This window comes from Rana temporaria, chromosome 1, assembly GCF_905171775.1.
Source record: "Rana temporaria chromosome 1, aRanTem1.1, whole genome shotgun sequence".
Classification (NCBI taxonomy): domain Eukaryota; kingdom Metazoa; phylum Chordata; class Amphibia; order Anura; family Ranidae; genus Rana; species Rana temporaria.
The window spans coordinates 380914954-380933830 of record NC_053489.1 but is presented as its reverse complement, the minus strand read 5'-3'; the positions used below and the strand labels follow the sequence as shown (position 1 = coordinate 380933830).

At 46.2% G+C, this 18877-nt stretch overlaps 1 protein-coding gene across 3 annotated transcripts in view; it reads right to left on the bottom strand.

Moving 5' to 3' along the window:
• HDGFL2 (HDGF like 2) overlaps positions 1-18877 on the bottom strand; it is a 742998-nt gene that overhangs the window by 78308 nt on the left and 645813 nt on the right. For all 3 annotated transcript variants that reach the window (XR_005742112.1, XM_040322524.1, XM_040322523.1), the window contains exon 14: positions 18488-18662. Coding sequence is in view for 2 of the 3 variants with exons in the window: in XM_040322524.1 (XP_040178458.1) it covers positions 18488-18662 (175 nt within the window). In the remaining variant the exon portion in view is untranslated. The remainder of the gene's footprint in view (positions 1-18487; positions 18663-18877) is intronic.

The following is an 18877-nucleotide window of genomic DNA, read 5'->3' as shown; positions in this document are numbered from 1 at the left end:
TGAAAACCATGAGAAACGTAAACGCATGAGCAACTACCATGCAAAAACGTAAAAGCATGAGCAACTACCATGGGAAACGTAAACACATGAGCAACTACCATGGGAAACGTAAACGCATGAGAAACTGCCATGGGAAACGTAATGACATGGGAAACGAAATGGCAAGGGAAACACCATGAACAACGTAATCGCATGAGCAACTACCATGAGAAACATAATCGCATGAGAAACGTAATCACATGAGAACCACCATGAGAACGTAATCGCATGAGCAACGTAATTGCATGTGCAACTACCATGAGAAAGTAATCGCATGAGCAACTACCATACGAAACGTAATCGCATGCAACTACTATACGAAACGTAATCGCATGCAACTACCATGCGAAACGTACTCGCATGAGCAACTACCATGCAAAACGTACTCGCATGAGCAACTACCATGCAAAACGTACTCACATGAGCAACTACCATGCAAAACGTACTCGCATGAGCAACTACCATGCAAAACGTACTCGCATGAGCAACTACCATGCAAAACGTACTCACATGAGCAACTACCATGCGAAACGTAATCGAATGAGCAACTACCATGCGAAACGTAATCGCATGAGCAACTACTACATAATCGCATGAGAAACGTAACGCATGAGAAACGAGATCGCATGAGAAACGTAGACACACAAGGACATAACTCGCATGGGAAACGTAATTGCATGAAAACGTAACCGCATGAGAAACTACCATGAAACGTAATCGCATGAGAAACATAAACACACAAGGACATAACTCGCATGAGAAACGAGATCGCATGAGAACCACCATGTGAAACGTAGTCGCATGTGAAACGTGATCGCCTGAGAACCGAGATCGCGTGGGAAACGAGATCGCGTGGGAAACGAGATCGCGTGGGAAACGAGATCGCGTGGGAAACGAGATCGCGTGGGAAACGAGATCGCGTGGGAAACGAGATCGCGTGGGAAACGAGATCGCGTGGGAAACGAGATCGCGTGGGAAACGAGATCGCGTGGGAAACGAGATCGCGTGGGAAACGAGATCGCATGGGAAACGAGATCGCATGGGAAACGAGATCGCATGGGAAACGAGATCGCATGGGATACGTGCATGTATGAGAACCACCATGTGAAACGTAGTCGCATGAGAACGTGATCGCATGAGGCCATGACTACCATGAGAAACATGATAAAACGTGAGACATGGAAACATAACTGAGAATATGATTAGCAGCATGAAAAACGTGGATGCATGACAACATACCTGGCACAAGAACCGTCATCGCACGTGAAACAAACATATGAAAAAAGGAAAAACATGAGAAACACCACAGCATGAGAACGTGAAATGAATAGCATACCGTAACTAACTGCAAACGCATACTCACTGAGCTCACTACCTGAACACACCCTCCCACAAACAATCCTAAGACAGGGGGAGATTGCACATAGAAGCCCCCTGATGTGATGAAGAGAAGCTGCAGAGGGGGGGCAGGAGGGGGGCTGAGTACAAAACATCACCCCATGAAAGTTCCCGACTAGTATGATGTGCCGAGAGCGGGTGACGTCAACAGAGTGCGACTCAACTCACAGGCAGGCGGCGCCGCTGTGAGGCTTCCTAACCCAGCAGCACAGAGATACAGGTAAATTCCAATGCATCTCTACCCCTCCTAGGCTTGCCCTCTCCAGCACAGTCATAGTACCCAGGTCCAGTACTGTACAGGGGTAGCTGGCCACCCGAGGACCTCCCCCTGACCAAAACCTGTACCCCGCCCGAGAAAGCGGGGAGACTCGGGAGCACCCCCAGCAGCCGCCCGTTCTTCCTTGCGGAGACGAAAACCCGAACGTGATGACACTGCTGCAGCAAAGCTGACACAAGAAAATCGTCACCCAGAAGGAGGATGGGTTTAAATACCTCCCGACTCCTCCTACAAATACAGGCTGACCTGCGGTCAGCCTTACACTAGTTGCATAACTGCTCTCAGGGAGTGTCCAGTGTCCCCCAAGTACAATAGGGTGTCTCCGCTCATAAGGAGATCTTTTCCTCTCCCTGTCCTCTGCGGAAGCCCATGATGTTAGGGGAGGCACAAACCATAGCCGCCAGAGGCTCAAATGCAAGGACAAACAGCAGGGGTGACAAGGGGCACCCCTGCCGATTACCACGAAACAAAGGGAAGGGCTCCCATAGGGAGTAATTTATCCTTACTCTGGCCAAAGGGACAGCATACAGAAGCTGTACCCAGGAGATAAATGTGTCCCCCAGACCAAAGCGCTGCAAAACCTCCCACATATTTCCACTCCACGTTGTTGAAGGCTTTGGCAGCATCGAAAGAAAAGATGGCTCTGTTGCCAGGGTTATCTACAGGGATTTGAGTGTTAAGGAATAGTCTTCGAATGTTCAATGCCGTAGATCTAGCAGGAATAAAGACGGACTGGTCCGAATGGACCAGCCCTGCCACGACCCCTGAAAGTCTAGTGGCCAATACTGTGCCAGTAATTTGACGTCTGCATTAAGCAGTGAGATAGGCCTATAGGAGTCAGGTTGTAACTGGTCCATAAGAAAAGAAAACAAAGGCGCACCAGCCTAGTGTATAACCGTTAAATGATTTTAATAAAATTTAAATATATACAGGGACTACAAATGTAGTGGAAAAAAATCGCAGTAAAACTTAGTCGACATAAGCTGCAAAGAGATGACCTCGAACCATACTCCGATCGATTGTAGAGGATGTGGAGGGGGTCACCACCGGCTGACGCATTTCGAAGCTCTAAGCCTCTTCATCACAGCCCAGCAGTCACACTGACATCCTCCATATCCTCTACGATCGATCGGAGTATGGTTCGAGGTCATCTCTTTGCAGCTTATGTCGACTAAGTTTTACTGCGATTTTTTCCACTACATTTGTGAGTAGTCCCTGTATATATTTAAATGTTATTAAAATCATTTAACGGTTCGAGGTCATCTCTTTGCAGCTTATGTCGACTAAGCTTTACTGCGATTTTTTCCACTACATTTGTGAGTAGGCCCTGTATATATTTAAATTTTATTAAAATCATTTAACGGTAATACACTAGGTTGGTGCGCATTTGTTTTATTTTCTTTTTGCCACTAGGATACCCCTATCCATGACGGACAGCAAGACCAGTGGCACCGTTGTTATCATCTTTATGGGCAATTGACTCTTGGATTATCCTCTCGTGCGCAGGAGAATTTGTTTTCTGTAACGGGTCCTTGCCTGGTTTTGGAATCACAATAGAAGCCTTGTTCATAGAGGAAGGTAGACTATCTTCCTGAAGGGCATTGTTTAAGGTTTTTAGAAGATTAGGTAAAAGAGTATTCCCATATTTACCATACATTTCCGTGGGTAGGCCGTCAGCCCCCGGAGATTTGATGTTGGCCATCTGTGCGATTGCCAATGATAATTCCTCCAGTTTCAGTGGTGCATTAAGCCAGTCCCTGCTGTGACACCCGGGGGAGGAAGCACTGGTCCAGAAAATGGGCCAGTTCCCGTGTGTGAGATGTACCTTAGATGTGTAAAGGTCCTTAAAGAAGTGTGAAAACATGTCCGGGATGAGGGTCTGGTCAGTAACTGTCACTCTGTCCGTGTTTTGAATGGCTTATATATGGGTCGTGCTCTGTTGTGCCTTGGCTACCATTGCTAGTATAGACCTGCGTTTTCCACTTAGTTAAAATACTCTTGCTGCAAGAAGAACCTCTTGTTCTCCGTTGCACTGGTGGAGACCTGTTGGTATAGGGCCTGTGCTTCCTGCCAGCTACGCTCCGACTCCGAAGAAGGGGCAGCAATGTACCTCTCCTCCGCCCTGGCAGCCTCTCTTATCACCAGATTCTCCCACTCCTTGGTCCTAGTTTTAATGTCGTTAATCTGCCTAATGAGCAGGCCCCGTAGATAAGCTTTCAAAGTGTCCCAGACCATCGCAGGCCTGGCTGAGTCCTGGTTAAAGCGTACAAACTCTACCAGAGCCCTGGGAATGGGATCAGTGTTCGGAAATATCGTGAACCAGAAGGGATTTACTTTCCAGAGCCTACGTTGTGGGTTAGGAGAGATTGCTATGCTAGCGCTTACAAGGGAGTGATCCGATATGTTACGTGGAGCATATTTCACAGAGGTAGTCAGTGCATGTGTCAGGTCATTGGTTAGACATAGATCTATGCGGTATAGGCATTTGTATGATGCTGAGTAACACTGCACAGTAGGATTCTGGCTCCTCCACACACCTCGCAGTCCAATTTCAGCCAGAAATCTGGCAAAGGGGGTGGGGCTACATGGTAGGGGAGACCTGCCAGGCCTGGCTGAGAATTTATCTAATTTCTTATCCATTATATTAGTGTAGTCTCCCAACACCCAAACAGGGGCGTTGAGGTATGATGCTATGAATTGGGCCAAGTGCTTCAGACTTATAAAAGAGAAGGTTGGAGGGACATAAATATTTGCAATTATACATGTCAGCCCTGTTAATTTACATAATAAAAAGATATGCCGTCCCTGATCATCAATCAGAGAGTGCAATAGCAATGTGTGGACAGAGTGGAACTGGGTGGGGTAGCCACAGTGTTTAAGTGTGGATAAGGAGGCGGTCTGCGGGTGAGTTTCCTGCAGGCACACCAAGAGTTTTTCACTCCATCCTCCAGACCCCTCACATTCCATGAGACTTGAGTACAAACATTAGACATAGCAACGCATATTGACAATCACTGAAAGGGTGCCACATCAGGTGCAGAGGGACACCAGGGGACACTCCACATCTCCACCCGGCAGCTTAAAAAAAACAGGTGCTCCAGGTAAAGTTCAGAAGAGTAAGTGACGGTATCAGACAGAGATAAATCTACGGTTGGAAGAATTGAAAAAATAAAACGTTCCCCCTGCCAACTACAGAGGGCAGTATGAGCAATAAAAAACACCACACAGTGTGAAACAAAAAAAAACGGGGGGGGGGGGGATTCTGTAAACAGTAAGGAAGCGTGGTAGAAAACGTGTTATCCACGCTGGACGAGTGAAAAGGGGGGGGGGGGGCGAATGTCTCAGTTCAACTCTGATTCAAAGGGACTTGCGATTCCAAGTAATCAGATAAAAGTAGTTAAAGTAATATACGTCCTCCACCTTGCCTGTCAGGGAGGTTGAAGAAAAGGAGTAGAGTGCCCAAATCTCCTCACAGGGCATCCACATCATCCAGCAGAAAGAGGGAGAAAGACAGATCACCATCAGGCCATAGGTGCCGGTGCTTTCTTGAGGGTGTGCTCCATACGATCCTGCCACAGACGCGTTGGCAGGATTGTCAAAGAAACTGCGTTTCGCCATTAGCGGTGATCCTAAGCTATGGCAGGGTACAGCATAGCATAAAGTGACATCACATTTGCGCAGGCGGTTTCTTAACTTCAGTGAACTTGGCTTTGCGACGCTGCAGCTCAGGATAGGATAGTCAGGATAGAACGATATGCAAGGCATTATCAATTCCCATAAGGGCGCCCCTGGTCCCTGGCTTGATATAGAATGGCATCTACGGTCTTTAAAGTTCAGCATTTTAAACAGGAACGGTCTGGGGGGCTCGCCAGGTTTAGGCGGCCTAGGTGGGACTCTGTGGGCGCGCTCCACCGCAAACATGAGAGAAAAAGAATCCTTGCCAAAACGTGCCAATCAGCCAGTTCTCAAATGCCACAGGATTCTTGCCCTCAGCCCTCTCCGGTATGCCTTCCGCACAGACATTATTGTGCCTCTGCCTATTTTTCATGACTTCCAAACGGGCCGTTTGGCCAGTAATAATAGATTGCATATGGCGAACTTCTCTCTGCAGGGGAGCAACATCATCCTCCAGAGGGATCACTCTGTCTTCCAGTGCAGCTGTGCGATTACACAGCTTCTACATATCCTGTCTAACCATATTCAATTCTAGTTTCACCCCTTTAATCTCCTTAGTCAGTATATTAAATGGAAGTTTTGCAGGATGTCACAACTGCAAAAATGTTTCTCAGGGTCGGTTCAGGGGTCTGTTTGTCCTGGTCTGTGAGGGCCCTGGCATTATCATCAATAGCAGGAGCACTCACTGTGTCCCATGAGGAGGCCTGTTCTGCATCTTCCAGCCATGCCTGTTCCAGGGCCTCTGCAGGAAAGTCCAGATCAGATGTTTCCATAAGATGAGAGGGTGTTTTAGGCATGCCACCCTTTGCCAGAGCGCGGCTTAATATCCTCATGGCTGCCTCCTTGGCTGAGCGCTGGGTCCGGGCGCCAATTTGGCCTCCATGCTCTGGGGCCTGCAGAGATATCTTGCTGCTTTTGCAGGACATGTCCGCCGCCGATTCGCAGGGGAAAACTGCACCGCTGGATCGGGGATGAGGAGAGGGACCCTCCGATGTATGTTTTGGGCGCTGTAGGTACTTCAGGAGCCTGTAGTCAGGATAGACGCCCACACACTTTGCTTCCTACTCCATCAGACGCAAACCACGCCCCCCACCAATACTGAGTTTAATGACCATGTATCACCATGCTTGATTAGCCAGCAAACTCGCTTGACCTAAACCTTAAATAGAATCTGTGGTGTATTGTAAAGTGGAAGAGACCACCCGACCAACAATGCAGATGAGCTGAAAGCCACAATCAAAGAAATATGGGCTTCCATAAACCCCTCAGCAGTGCCACAGGCTGATAGCCTCCACGCCGCATGCAGTAATTAATGCAAAAGGAGCCCCGACCAAGTATTGAGTGCATAATATACTAGAGGTCCACCGATATATCGGCCGATATTTGGGCGTTTTTAAGAAATCGGCATTGGTCGATTATTGTGAAAATTAGGTCGATTTTCGGCTGCTACACTAAACCCTGCTTTCCAGTGCCCCACTCCACCTACAGCAGCACGAGAAATCATTCACCCGCGCCGCTAATAGCCTGCGCCGGCCCCTACAGAGGAGAAGAGAAACAAGTTTCAGTAGCACCGCCCAGCGGGCTGCAGCAGAGGAAGAAAGCATCATGATGATCAAACATGTCACAAGCCCGAGCTGACTAGTAACTCAGACAGGTGATCGTGGCCAGCACTACCTCCTCTGCCTTCCCTGTATGGATGGAGGGTAAGTCAAAAATGTAATGTGTGCTGCTGTGCCCCCTGTAGACTTAAATCTCCTTTGATGGGACACCGGGCTAAGACTGACAAGCTGGCATTGAGTTGCATTGTGAAAATGGATGAGGATGACTCGTCACAATGGGTGGATATGAGCCTCTTCACAATGTAACTCTCATCCATTTTCACAATGCAACTCAATCATCTTCATTCCCCTCGACAATGCATCCCCCACCCATGGCCAGCTCCATCCATCCATCCCCCTCCACAACGCATCCCCCACCCACGGCCAGCACCATCCATCCATCCCCCATCCATCACCCTCCACGGCCAGCTCCATCCATCCCCCTCCACAACGCATCCCCCACCCACAGCCAGCTCCATCCACCCATCCCCCACCCCACACCAGCACCATCCATCCATCCCCCTCCACAACGCATCCCCCACCCACGGCCAGCACCATCCATCCCCCTCCCCAACGCATCCCCCACTTACGGCCAGCACCATCCATCCATCCCCCTCCTCAACGCATCCCCCACCCACGGCCAGCACCATCCATCCCCCTCCACAATGCATCCCCCCACCCACGGCCAGCACCATCCATCCATCCCCCTCCTCAATGCATCCCCCACCCACGGCCAGCACCATCCATCTATCCCCCTCTACAACGCATTTCCCACCCACGCCCAGCACCATCCACCCCCCCTCCACAATGCATCCCAATCCAAAAATCGGCCCAAAATATCGGCTGCAAAAATCACTTCAAATATCGGCCGCCCCGATTTCTAAATATCAGCATCGGCATTGGCCAGAGAAAAACCCATATCGGTCGACCTCTATAATATACTGTACATTAGTGGTTCTCAACTCCTGTCCTCAGGACCCAAAAAACAGGCCAGATTTGCAAAGATAACTGAAATACATCACAGGTGATCCAATTTGCTGCTCAGTGATTGCAGTATTCTAGTTTGTATCTCCCCAAGGTAATACCTAAAATCTGTTTTGAAACGCTGAACGAGGACGCACCGGACCGCTTTATGCTCACATGTGAACCCAGACTAAAAAAAAAAAAATGCTTGAAATATATCACTCTGTGTGTAATGAATCTATACAAAATATACAAGTTTCACTTTTTGAATTGGATTACTGAAATAAATTAACTTTTTGATGATCAAATTTTATAAGATGCATCTGTAATTTCTAATCGAAAACCACATACACTGTCCAAAAATGTGTTTGATCCAGAAAAGTTAACTCTTCTGCCCCTTTGAATAGGGGATTAGAAATCCAATGAACATTCTTGAAACAAAATAGAAAAATTGGTTTGTGTATGGCCAGCATAATTGACAGCAGGCGCAGGTAGCTTGTATCAAGCTACCCTATCACCAGGAAGTCCGTCAGGCATATTATATTACAAATCCTGTCTGAAAATCTGCAAAACAGCGTTTTAGGTCTTTTTACATTTAATTTTTTCTTTCAATATTTTTTTTCATCTTCAAGTCTGATATGTACCAGATTTAAAATCCAATAGTATATACACTATGGGGTCCATTCACTAATGCCGCGTGCACACGGCCGTTTTTCGGGTTCTGAAAAATTACATTTTAAAGGCTCTAGAAAAAACTACCTTTTTTTCAACACAATCATTAAAAAGGCCCTTGTCGACACACAATCGTGAAAAAAAAAAAAAACGCTCTAGCAAAGCGCAGTGACGTACAACACATACGACGTTACTATAAAGGGGAAGTTCCATTTCTCTTCTATCACAATCACCTTGGGTGGTTGAGCGCCCCTCTACCTTCCATTTTTCAACTTCACAATCTATATTGTTCTATGAGGAGCAGCTTTTGTAGTTTAAGTTAGTTTATTTGTATTTGGCGCGGAATTTTCACTATTTATCATTTTGTTACAGCGTGATGAATGTGCTTACTCCATTACGAACGGTAGTTTTACCAGAACGAGCGCTCCCGTCTCATAACTTGCTTCTGAGCATGCACGTTTTTTTCATGTCGTTGAAGCCCACACACGACCATTTTTTACAACCTTAAAAACGAGAAAAAAATTGAGCATGTTCGAAATTTTATTTTTTAGATCGTGAAAAATGCTCTGGAGCCCACACACGATCGTTTTTAATGACATTGAACAATTTTTTCTCTGTGCCCATTCGCTAGGAGGGGAGCCAATCAGCAGGTCTGGTGGACTCGATGTCCACTGGCCACCCGCAATCGCTCCACAGAAAGGCAGAATGAGGATCTGCCAGTGTAATCTGCCCATCAGGGGGGTAGAGTGAGATTATCTGTTCCTAGTGATCAGGAACAGTGATCTCTCTCTACTCCCTGTTAGTTCACTCCACCAGTTAGAAAGCACCTCCCTAGGGAACATTTAACCCTTTGATTGCCCCTGGTGTTAACTCCAAGCCCCTGCCAATGTAATTTATACAGTAATACATGCACTGATCGGTGTATAAATGTCACTGGTCCAGAAAAAGTGACAAAAGTGTCCGATCTGTCCGCCACAATGTTGCAGTCCTGTTAAAAATTGCAGATCACTGCCATTACTAGTAAAAAAAAAAAAAAAAAAAAAAAAAAAAAAAAAAAATGCCATAAATCTATCTATTTTGTAGACGCAAATTTTTTTTCAAAATTTAAGCTTTTTTGTTTATAGCGCAAAAAAATAGGATTTTAAAAAATGGCTTAACTGTAAAATCCTTTTCTTGGAGTTCACCACAAGACACAGAGCCATTATCTTTACATAATGGGTTAAGGGTCGCTAGCGGTGATTGGACACTGGCACAACCAATTGAACACAGTTCCCCTCCATATAACCCCTCCCATCAGGGAAGCACCTCAGTTTTGTAGCAAGCAATAAGGTTCCCATAAGAAGGGGGACCTCTGTGTTCTGTGGTGTACTCCAAGAAAAGGATTTTACAGGTAAGCTGTTTTAAAAATCCTATTTTCTTTCTCGTACACCACGGGACACAGAGCCTTTATCTTTACATAATAGGACGTCCCAGAGCAATGCTCCATATGAAGGGGGGGGGGGGCACAGATAAAGCAGGCCACCATGGATCAGAAGCTTTATACAGGCAGCACACTTCGCCCAAAGGCGGCATCCTCCTGTCCTCTCACATCCACCTGATAAAATTTGGAAAATGTGTGGACTGAGGACCAAATTGCAGCTTTACAGATCTGAGTCACTGAAGCCTGGTGGTGCACTGCCCATGAAGCACTTATCGCCCTGGTAGAGTGCACCCTAACAGAAAAAGGAGGAGTCCTATTCTTTAAACCATAGGCTTGAATAAGTGTCTGTCGAATCCATCTTGAGATAGTGGATCTTGAACGCCGCTTGTCCCTTTCTGGGACCATCTGGCAAAATAATAAAAAAAAATCTGTTTTACGTATCTGAGCAGTTGCCTGCAGATACGCCTTTACTGCTCTCAAGATCTAGAGTGCAATATTTTTCCTTCGCTGTCTGCGGATCCGGAAAAAAAGGAAGGCAAGACAATGTCATGATTTAACTGAAAAGCCGACACCACCTTAGGTGAAAAGGCAGGATGGGGTCGTAGTACAATTTTGTCTTTATGACAAACTAAATAAGGCTCTTTACAGGAAAGAGCTGCTAATTCAGATACTCTTCTAGCCGAAGAGATCGCAATCAAAAAGGACAACTTCCTGCTTAAAAGAATCAGCGGAATGTGGCGAATAGGTTCAAAGGGTTGCTTCTGCAACACTGATAATACCAGATTCAGATACCATGGGCACAAGGGAGACTTGACTGGTGGATTGATCTGCAGTACCCCCTGAATGAAGGCCCGCACTAGGGAATGAGATGCCAGTGGTCTTTGAAAGAAGATTGATAGAGCGGATATTTGACCCTTAATGGTACTAAGGGCTAATTTCATATCCACTCCTAGCTGGCAAAAGGCAAGAATCCTATTTATGTCATATCTTTGAGGATTCCATTTGTTGGCTTCACACCATGAAATGTATGCTTTCCAGACTCTGTAGTAAATAAGTCTGGAAGCTGGCTTGCTGGCATTAATAATTGTGGAAAGCACTGGACCTGAAATCCCTCTCTTCTTCAGAATGTGGGTCTCAGCAGCCAAACCGCCAAATTTAGCATTCGTAAGGAAGGATAGAACACTGAACCTTGGGACAGCAGGTCGTGACAAAGTGGAAGCTTCAAAGGAGATCCTACCGCCATCTTTATGATCTTGGCGTACCAAGGTCTTCTGGGCCAATAAGCTTACAGGAATTCATTCCATCTTGATGCTGCATAGATCAGTGAGAACTGACTCCACAGGACCACCAGAGCATCCGATCCATAGGCCAGAGGATCTCTTGTCCTGGACACAAAGTTGTCCAACTTCCTGTTGAATCTGGAAGCTAATAGATCTACATCCGGAGTCCCCCATCTCTGGCCTATGCCCTGAAAGATCTCGGGGTGGAGAGACCACTCTCCTGGTGACAGCTCCTGGCGACTCTGATAGTCCTCTTGCCAGTTTTCTACCCCTGGGATGAGAATTGCAGAGAGACAAGGAATATGTTCTTCTGCCCAAGTCAAAATCCGATTCACCTCCTTCTAAACGCCCTGACTGCGGGTGCCTCCTTGGTGACTGATGTAAGCTACTGCAGTAGCATTGTCGGATTGAATCCGAACTGGGCGGCCCTGTAACCTGCTTGTCTAGGTCTTGAGGGCCAAGTATACTGCCCGAATTTCCAGTATGTTGATGGGCAGGCTCCTTTCAGTCTTGGCCCAGGTTCCCTGGGCTGAAGCTTCTTCCAATACTGCACCCCAGCCTATTAGGCTGGCATCCGTTGACACCCCCTTCCAAGTGACTGGGGGAAAGGATCTTCCTTTCTGCAAGTTCTTGGTCTTTAACCACCAACTGAAGCTTTGGCGCACCTGTGGCGACAGGCACATGGGTAAATCCAGCGCTTGGATCTTTCTGTTCCAGGCAGTTAGAATATTCAAGCGTCCAGACGAAGCTACGCAAGTCATTTGCAAAACGCGTTGACATCATCACGCCCAGACTCCAGACACTGTTGCACACCCCTCCTTCTACCTGGGGGCGGATGACGGAGGAAGCATCCGTGATTGAAGGACTTTCTCTGGAGACCAGCTGGCTTCGTACTCACTGGTGCAGACCACTGCACATGATCCTGTACACGGCATCAGCTGTCTAACAGAATCGCGGGGTCATCTTGCGATCCGAGAGCGTCATCTTTATTGGCATGTCCTCCAACATCATAGGACTACCAGAGGACTGAGCACAAACTCCTGTGCGTAACTTGGAGAACTCTGACCCAATCCATCTTGCTATCTATGCAACCGGTAAGCCCGTTCCGATTACATCTTTACACGGTGCCTTGTCTGACATATACAGACTGGCCCATTCAGGAATCTCCACACAGGACTTGTGTATGCTGTTAGGAACTGCCGTGACTCCTCTTCAATAATTAATTTATAAGAGCAAGACCACCTATTGATTATTATCAGTCTGGTTTGAATATTTCCCAGCAACAGCAGAACTACAGTTCCTCAGTCCCTTGAAACTCTGAACTCCCTTCATTGGTGGATTTTGATATTTTCCCATATGGGATACAACCCACCAGGCTAATGGGCTCCACTCATGTCCATCATACCAGATAGGAATTCAGCTCACACATGTGTAACGATTTCTCACGTTCAGGGTAATTTTCAACATAGCCTGCTTCCCCCCCGCAGTGTCACCTCTGTGGTTTGCTCACCATAATTAGCTTTACTTTTTATTGTTTCACTTTGATCTATTTAGATCGGGGCCTCCCCCCTTGGTGAGCCACCACAGAAGTGACACTACCGTGTCCGGACTGTCTGGGTTTCATGTTATATGTTTGTCATTTGTCTTTTTGTTCGTGAGTCTTTTACTAGCTATACCGCTAACGCGGAAGCATACCATTCCCTACATTTGCTCTGCCACGTTGTCTACTAATATAGCAGACCAATTTTTACCTGTGTTTTGTAGTACCATAATAAATTATTTGCATATTTGTATAAACTGAGTATAGCCCATTATTTGCCAACAGTAACCTCTTTCCTGGGGTTAGCCTTCCTTCCTTTAGGCTCTCACCCAGGTTTTTTGTGCATTTGGTTAGTAGCTTTGGTTACGGCAAACACCCCCAGATCTGGGGGAGTGTCTCCTCAGCATAGTTACTACTCCACATCACTCGGTTGTCATATGGGACACATTTCCTTTTTTTTTCTTCCAGTTAGAATACTTCCCTGAAGTAGTCTTGAGTGAAATTGGGCATAAGGAACGGCCTCGAAGGAGGCTACCATCTTTGCCAATAGCCTCATGCAAAGGCGAAAAGATGGTTTCTTGTTTGCCTTGACCTTGTGGATCAGGTCCCTTAGTGACATAATCTTTGGCTCTGGTAGGAATACCCGGCTTTGGGCTGTGTCTATGATCATGCCCAAGTACTCTACCCTTCTTTGGGCTTGTAGAGAGGAATTTTGTAAGTTTACAATCCATCCTAAATGCTCCAGGTATTTTATAGTGGTGAGCACAGTGTGATCTAATTTTGCTACTGACTGATCTATAATCAGTAGATCGTCTAGATAAGCGGTTATCGCTATGCCTTGTGCTCTGAGATTTTCCAACAGAGGGGCTAGTACATTTGTAAATACCCGAGGTGCGGTAGCCACACCAAAGGGTAGAGCCACAAACTGAAAGTGGTGATGTTCTACCGCAAACCTTAAAAATCTTTGGTGAGCGGGATGGATAGACACAAGTATGCGTCTGATGTCTATTGACGCCATGAATTCCCCGCCTTGTAGGGTGGCGACCACTGATCGAATAGTTTCCATTCGGAAATGGCGACTGTTCAGAAATTGATTTAGAGCTCTTAGATCCAGAATGGGTCTGACATCTCCGTTTGGCTTTGAGATTACAAAGAGGTTTGAATAAAATCCTGAACCTTGCTCCTTTAAGGGTACTTCTGCGATCACCCCTTGGGATAGCAAGTGATCCAATCCTTTGAAGGAGGACACTCTTTTTAAAGGATCCTTGAAAAGCCTTGAGCTTCGGAAATGAGAAGATGGGATCTCTTGAAATTCCAGCTTGTACCCTAGGGATACTGTGGATACTACCCATCTGTCCTGGATTTCTGTCTGCCATGCCAATGAAAACTGACAAAGCCGTCCCCCCACTCGACCGGGTGCCTCTTCATGCAGAGGCTTTGGGGTTCTGCTTGGTAGCTCTTGAACCCCAATGCTTCTTGTTCTTTTGGGCCTGGTTTTCTTTAGTTTTTGTGGCTGGCTGAAAATGCTGTCGCCACTGGCTAGAGGTAGATTTAACAGGAACCGAGAAGAGAGAACGTTTAAAACAAGGTCTCTTGTTTTTCTTCTTTTCTGGTAATAGAGTGGTTTTCCCACTCAATATCTTTTGGATATATTTCTCCAAATCTTCCTCAAAGAGGCATTCGCCATGGAAGGGAAAACTAGCCAAAAGCTTTTTGCATGGTGCCTCTGCAGACCAATGCTTTAACCAGAGAATTCTGCACATATGCACCAGTTGGAGTGTGAGACGCGATGTTTGCAGAATCGAATCTCTCATCGCGTCAACTGTAAAACATAAGGCTTTAGGCAAATGTTCCCAGAGTTTGACTTGTTCTGGAGGCAGCTCCTTCAGCCCTTGTTTTACCTGGTCCTTGAGGACCTGACACATGCCTTCAATAAAGATTGAAAGACAAGTCGGGTTCTTATTTACACAAGAAATGGCTGCATCTACCGAAGGCAGGCTCCACTTCTTGGAAAACTCTTCCTCCATAGGATAAAGAATATCAAATTTCTTTGGAGGTGAGAAACGCTTGTCTGGGTGTAACCATTCTGCGTACATTAGCCTATTTAACATAGGATGGACTGGAAAAGAGCATGCAACCTGCAGGGATTTTAATGAGCCCAGGGAGGAGACAGGTGATTCAGTTAACTCAGAAGAGGGCAACTTGAATGTAGTACACACTGTTTCAGCCTAACATTGCACCTGTGACCTTAGCATCTGGGAAGCAAAGAAAGGTTCCTCTGAAATCCCTGATCCGTCCGACTCCTCATCCCTGTCCTCTGTAGGTGTCCTCATCCTTCTCCTCTTCAGACTTTTCTAAAAGAGGATCTAACACCATTGAAGGAGATCTGCTTCGCTTTTTTTCCTTTTGCGAGAAGTTTGCGATTAGCGTAGCGATCTTTGCCTCCAGTCTTTCCATGGCTGCGATAAAAGTGTCCTCAGTGACATATGCAGGCGCCACTGGAGAAGTAGCTATTCCCTATGGTGGCAATGGTTCTCCTGTATTAGAAAATCAAGATTTACAGGGGAGTAAGGTACCGAACCCCGAACTCCTAAGGAAGACATATTAACAAGCAACAAGCCGAGGTACCAATAAGCATATACTACTGTGCTTAGTTTAGCAATCTACATAAAGTATGCAACTTAAACACACTGTTTCATGCTATAGAGTGGGTGTCTCTCTTGGTAGTGCCCTACCAACCACATAGAGCTTACGTGCCCCTTCTGCTGCTGCCTGTGCGCTCGCCTGTGCACGCTCAGATCCTCCTCTGCCCCTTCCCGCTGATAAAGCGCACCCGCGTTTAGGGCATTATGGCGGCTGTGAGGTATAATCTGCTTATACCATGCTGCTTTGTCCCTTCTTGGGATCTCAGCGTTCTCTAGGAGGAGAGAGGCTTTTGGCCATTTTGATGCAGAGCTCTGCAGCGGAAGGAATGTGCCTTGTCCTGTTGATCTGACATACTTGCAGAGTGAGGTGAGTAAACTCAGCTCTTTACTCCCTCCAGTGGCCAAAAAAGAGAAGACACCGACTTATAGTTTTGAAAAGGATCCTTAAGCTTGTTCTTAGGATTCCTTTTCTCTTACCTTATCCCCGCCGCAGGTTTTTTCTGCTGAAAAAAAAATTCAGACAGCATCAATCTTCACCCATCTCGGTGGGTTTTGTGTGCCAACCTTCAGGGATATGGGCTCCTTTTTAACGGATACCTCTCCCCTGGGCCTTGTAAAAGACTCTGACCAGGACTTTTAGCTGCTGTAGCGAAAGTGCTGGACCCCAGAGCCCAGTCCTCCGAAGAGAGACATTACAGGCGACGCCTCGTCCATGAGGCCCGGATCCCATCCAGATTCAGCGTAATTCTTAGCGTCTTGGATGGATCCTTAAAGTATAGCTCCTTCACCCCCAGAGGGCCTTCTTAGCAGAGCTATCCTTAGCACATCCTAGCTCGTCCAACACCACCTAGACACTGGAGAAAAAACTCCGGTGCTTCCCTGATGGGAGGGGTTATATGGAGGGGAACGGTCTTCAATTGGTTGTGCCAGTGTGCAATCACCGCTGGTGACACTTAACCCATTATGTTAAGATAAAGGCTCTGTGTCCCGTGGAGTACGAGAAAGAAATAAGAACCGAAGAGGTGATCGAATACCACCAAAAGAAAGCTATATTTGTGAAAAAAAAGGGACATGCATTTTGTTTGGGTACAATGTTGCACGGCCGTGCAATTGTCCGCTAAAGCGACACAGTATAACCTGGTCAGGAAGTGGATAAATCCTTCCCGGGCTGAAGTGGTTAAAAATGTTGGAAAAAATTAATAAAAAAACAGCCTGGGGATCCACCCACATGATGCATACCAGGCTATTCAGGTCTGGTATGGACTTTAAGGGGAACCCCATGCCAAAGTTAAAAGACCCTTACCTGAGCATGCAGCCCGGCAGGTCAGCTTTCTTGTCCCCCCTTTCTGACCTGCCTGGTCTGCATGGTCGAATAAAAGTCTGGTATGGATTTTGGTCACCACATTATTTTTCTTTATAATTTTGGTGTGTCATTCCTCTTAAAATCCATACTAGACACGAAGGGCCTGGCATGCATGGGGGGACCCCATGCTGTATTTTTTTTACATTGAGCTGATGAGTCGTTGGTTGTTAACCACTTAATGAACGATCCTCTTTCTGAGACTTGGTGTTTACAACCGCGGGCCTCCTGGGAACATCGAGTTCCTGGGACCTGCAGCCACACTCGCAAAGCATGCTGGGCGCCAGATTCAAAGGGACGTACATGTACGCCAATCTGCCTGCCCATGCCATTCTGTCGACGTACATAGTCTTGCGGCGGTTGGCAAGTGGTTAAATAAAAAAAAAAAAAGATATGGAGAGGGGTGGGGGCCATCTTCCCCTCACTCATCTTCATACCCAAGCAGGGACAGGACCGAATCGCCTCTGGTAAGCAGTGGAGGACACTGGAGAGGTTCGGAAGGCCCTCTCCTGCCATCGATAAAAGTGATCTTGTGGCGTATCTGCCGCAAAGACCACTTTTATCTGAAAGAGGACACCGGGGGTTATGGTAGCTAGCTGCTACCATAACAACGGTATTCCTCTTCAAATTAGTGACATATTCCTGCCGCAGGCAATCTAAGTGGTTTAAGAAGCGGCTGCCTTGCTCTTTAGCAACCAGCTATTTGTCCCCCAACCCCCAGGCTGTTTGACAAATACTGCACGTGATACCACCAGCTAAACCCTGGTGGCAATAATTGCATGCTTTTTTTACTCTCTGGTCTGTATGTGAATTGAGCTTGCAATGATTATCGGCACATTTTTTATTAAATAACTAAAACATTTTTGGGGTGAATTGGACTTAATTTACTGCATGCAATAATTTATGCAAAAGCTTAGTGAATTGACCCCTATATTACCAAAAGTATTGGGATGCCTGCCTTTACACACACATGATCTTTATTGGCATCCCAGTCTTAGTCTGTAGGGTTCAATATTGAGTTGGCCCACTCTTTGCAGGTATAACAGCTTCAAATATTCTGGGACTGCTGTCCACAAGGTTTAGGAATGTGTCTATTTGAATGTTTGACCATTCTTCCAGAAGTGTATTTGTGATGTTAGGCACTGATGTGCCAGGAAACACCAGGAAAACGTCAGGCCATTAGCATTCCTCATGAAAAAAAAACTCACTTACTGCCCCACTCCTGAACAGTAGCTAGGAGTCTGCTGGAAGGTACAAAACTGAAGTCTCCCAAAGTGGGCAGGATTATATTGGGGCACTAGGGGGTTGATTCAGCAAAGCTTTTGACACTGTCCAATCACCAGAAGGTAGCAGCATTTAACCCACTGACTTTGAATCCATTACTGTGTCCTGTACTGTACAATAAAGAGAACTATACTACTTTACTCACAACACAGGTACTGATGTCTACATATAATTCAGTGAAGAATTTATTATCATAAATGGCACATTTTGTCTCCTGTACTTCCTAAGGGATTAGGAGATGTGAAGAACTTAGGATGTGGGCAAGCGCAGTGATGTTGTTGTTTAGAAGAAAAGGTTGGATAATTATGGGTGTGAATTGTTCTCCAGATCAATTACCTTTGTCTTGTTCTTTACTTGGTTTTTCTGTATTTTGATTCTTCCCCACATTACAAGCTCCTTCATTTTCTTTCTGCCATCTTTCCAGTTTAGGACCAAGAATCTGAGCCTTAATTTGAGTATACACTTTAGAAGCTTTGTCCATAACAGCCTGATTTGCCTTGTATCTTCTTATCTATAAGAGAACAGTAAATATAGTAAAGACAGAAGCATTTTAACCATTTTCATACTGGGCCTATTCTGGCACTACTCTCATACATGTAAAAATAATCATTTTATTTGCTAGAAAATTACTCAGAAGCCCATTTTTTTTTTGTATACTGTGAAAGATGAGGTTACGCTAAGTAAATAAATACCCACTTGTGGAATGGCGCCAAACTTTGGCAATTA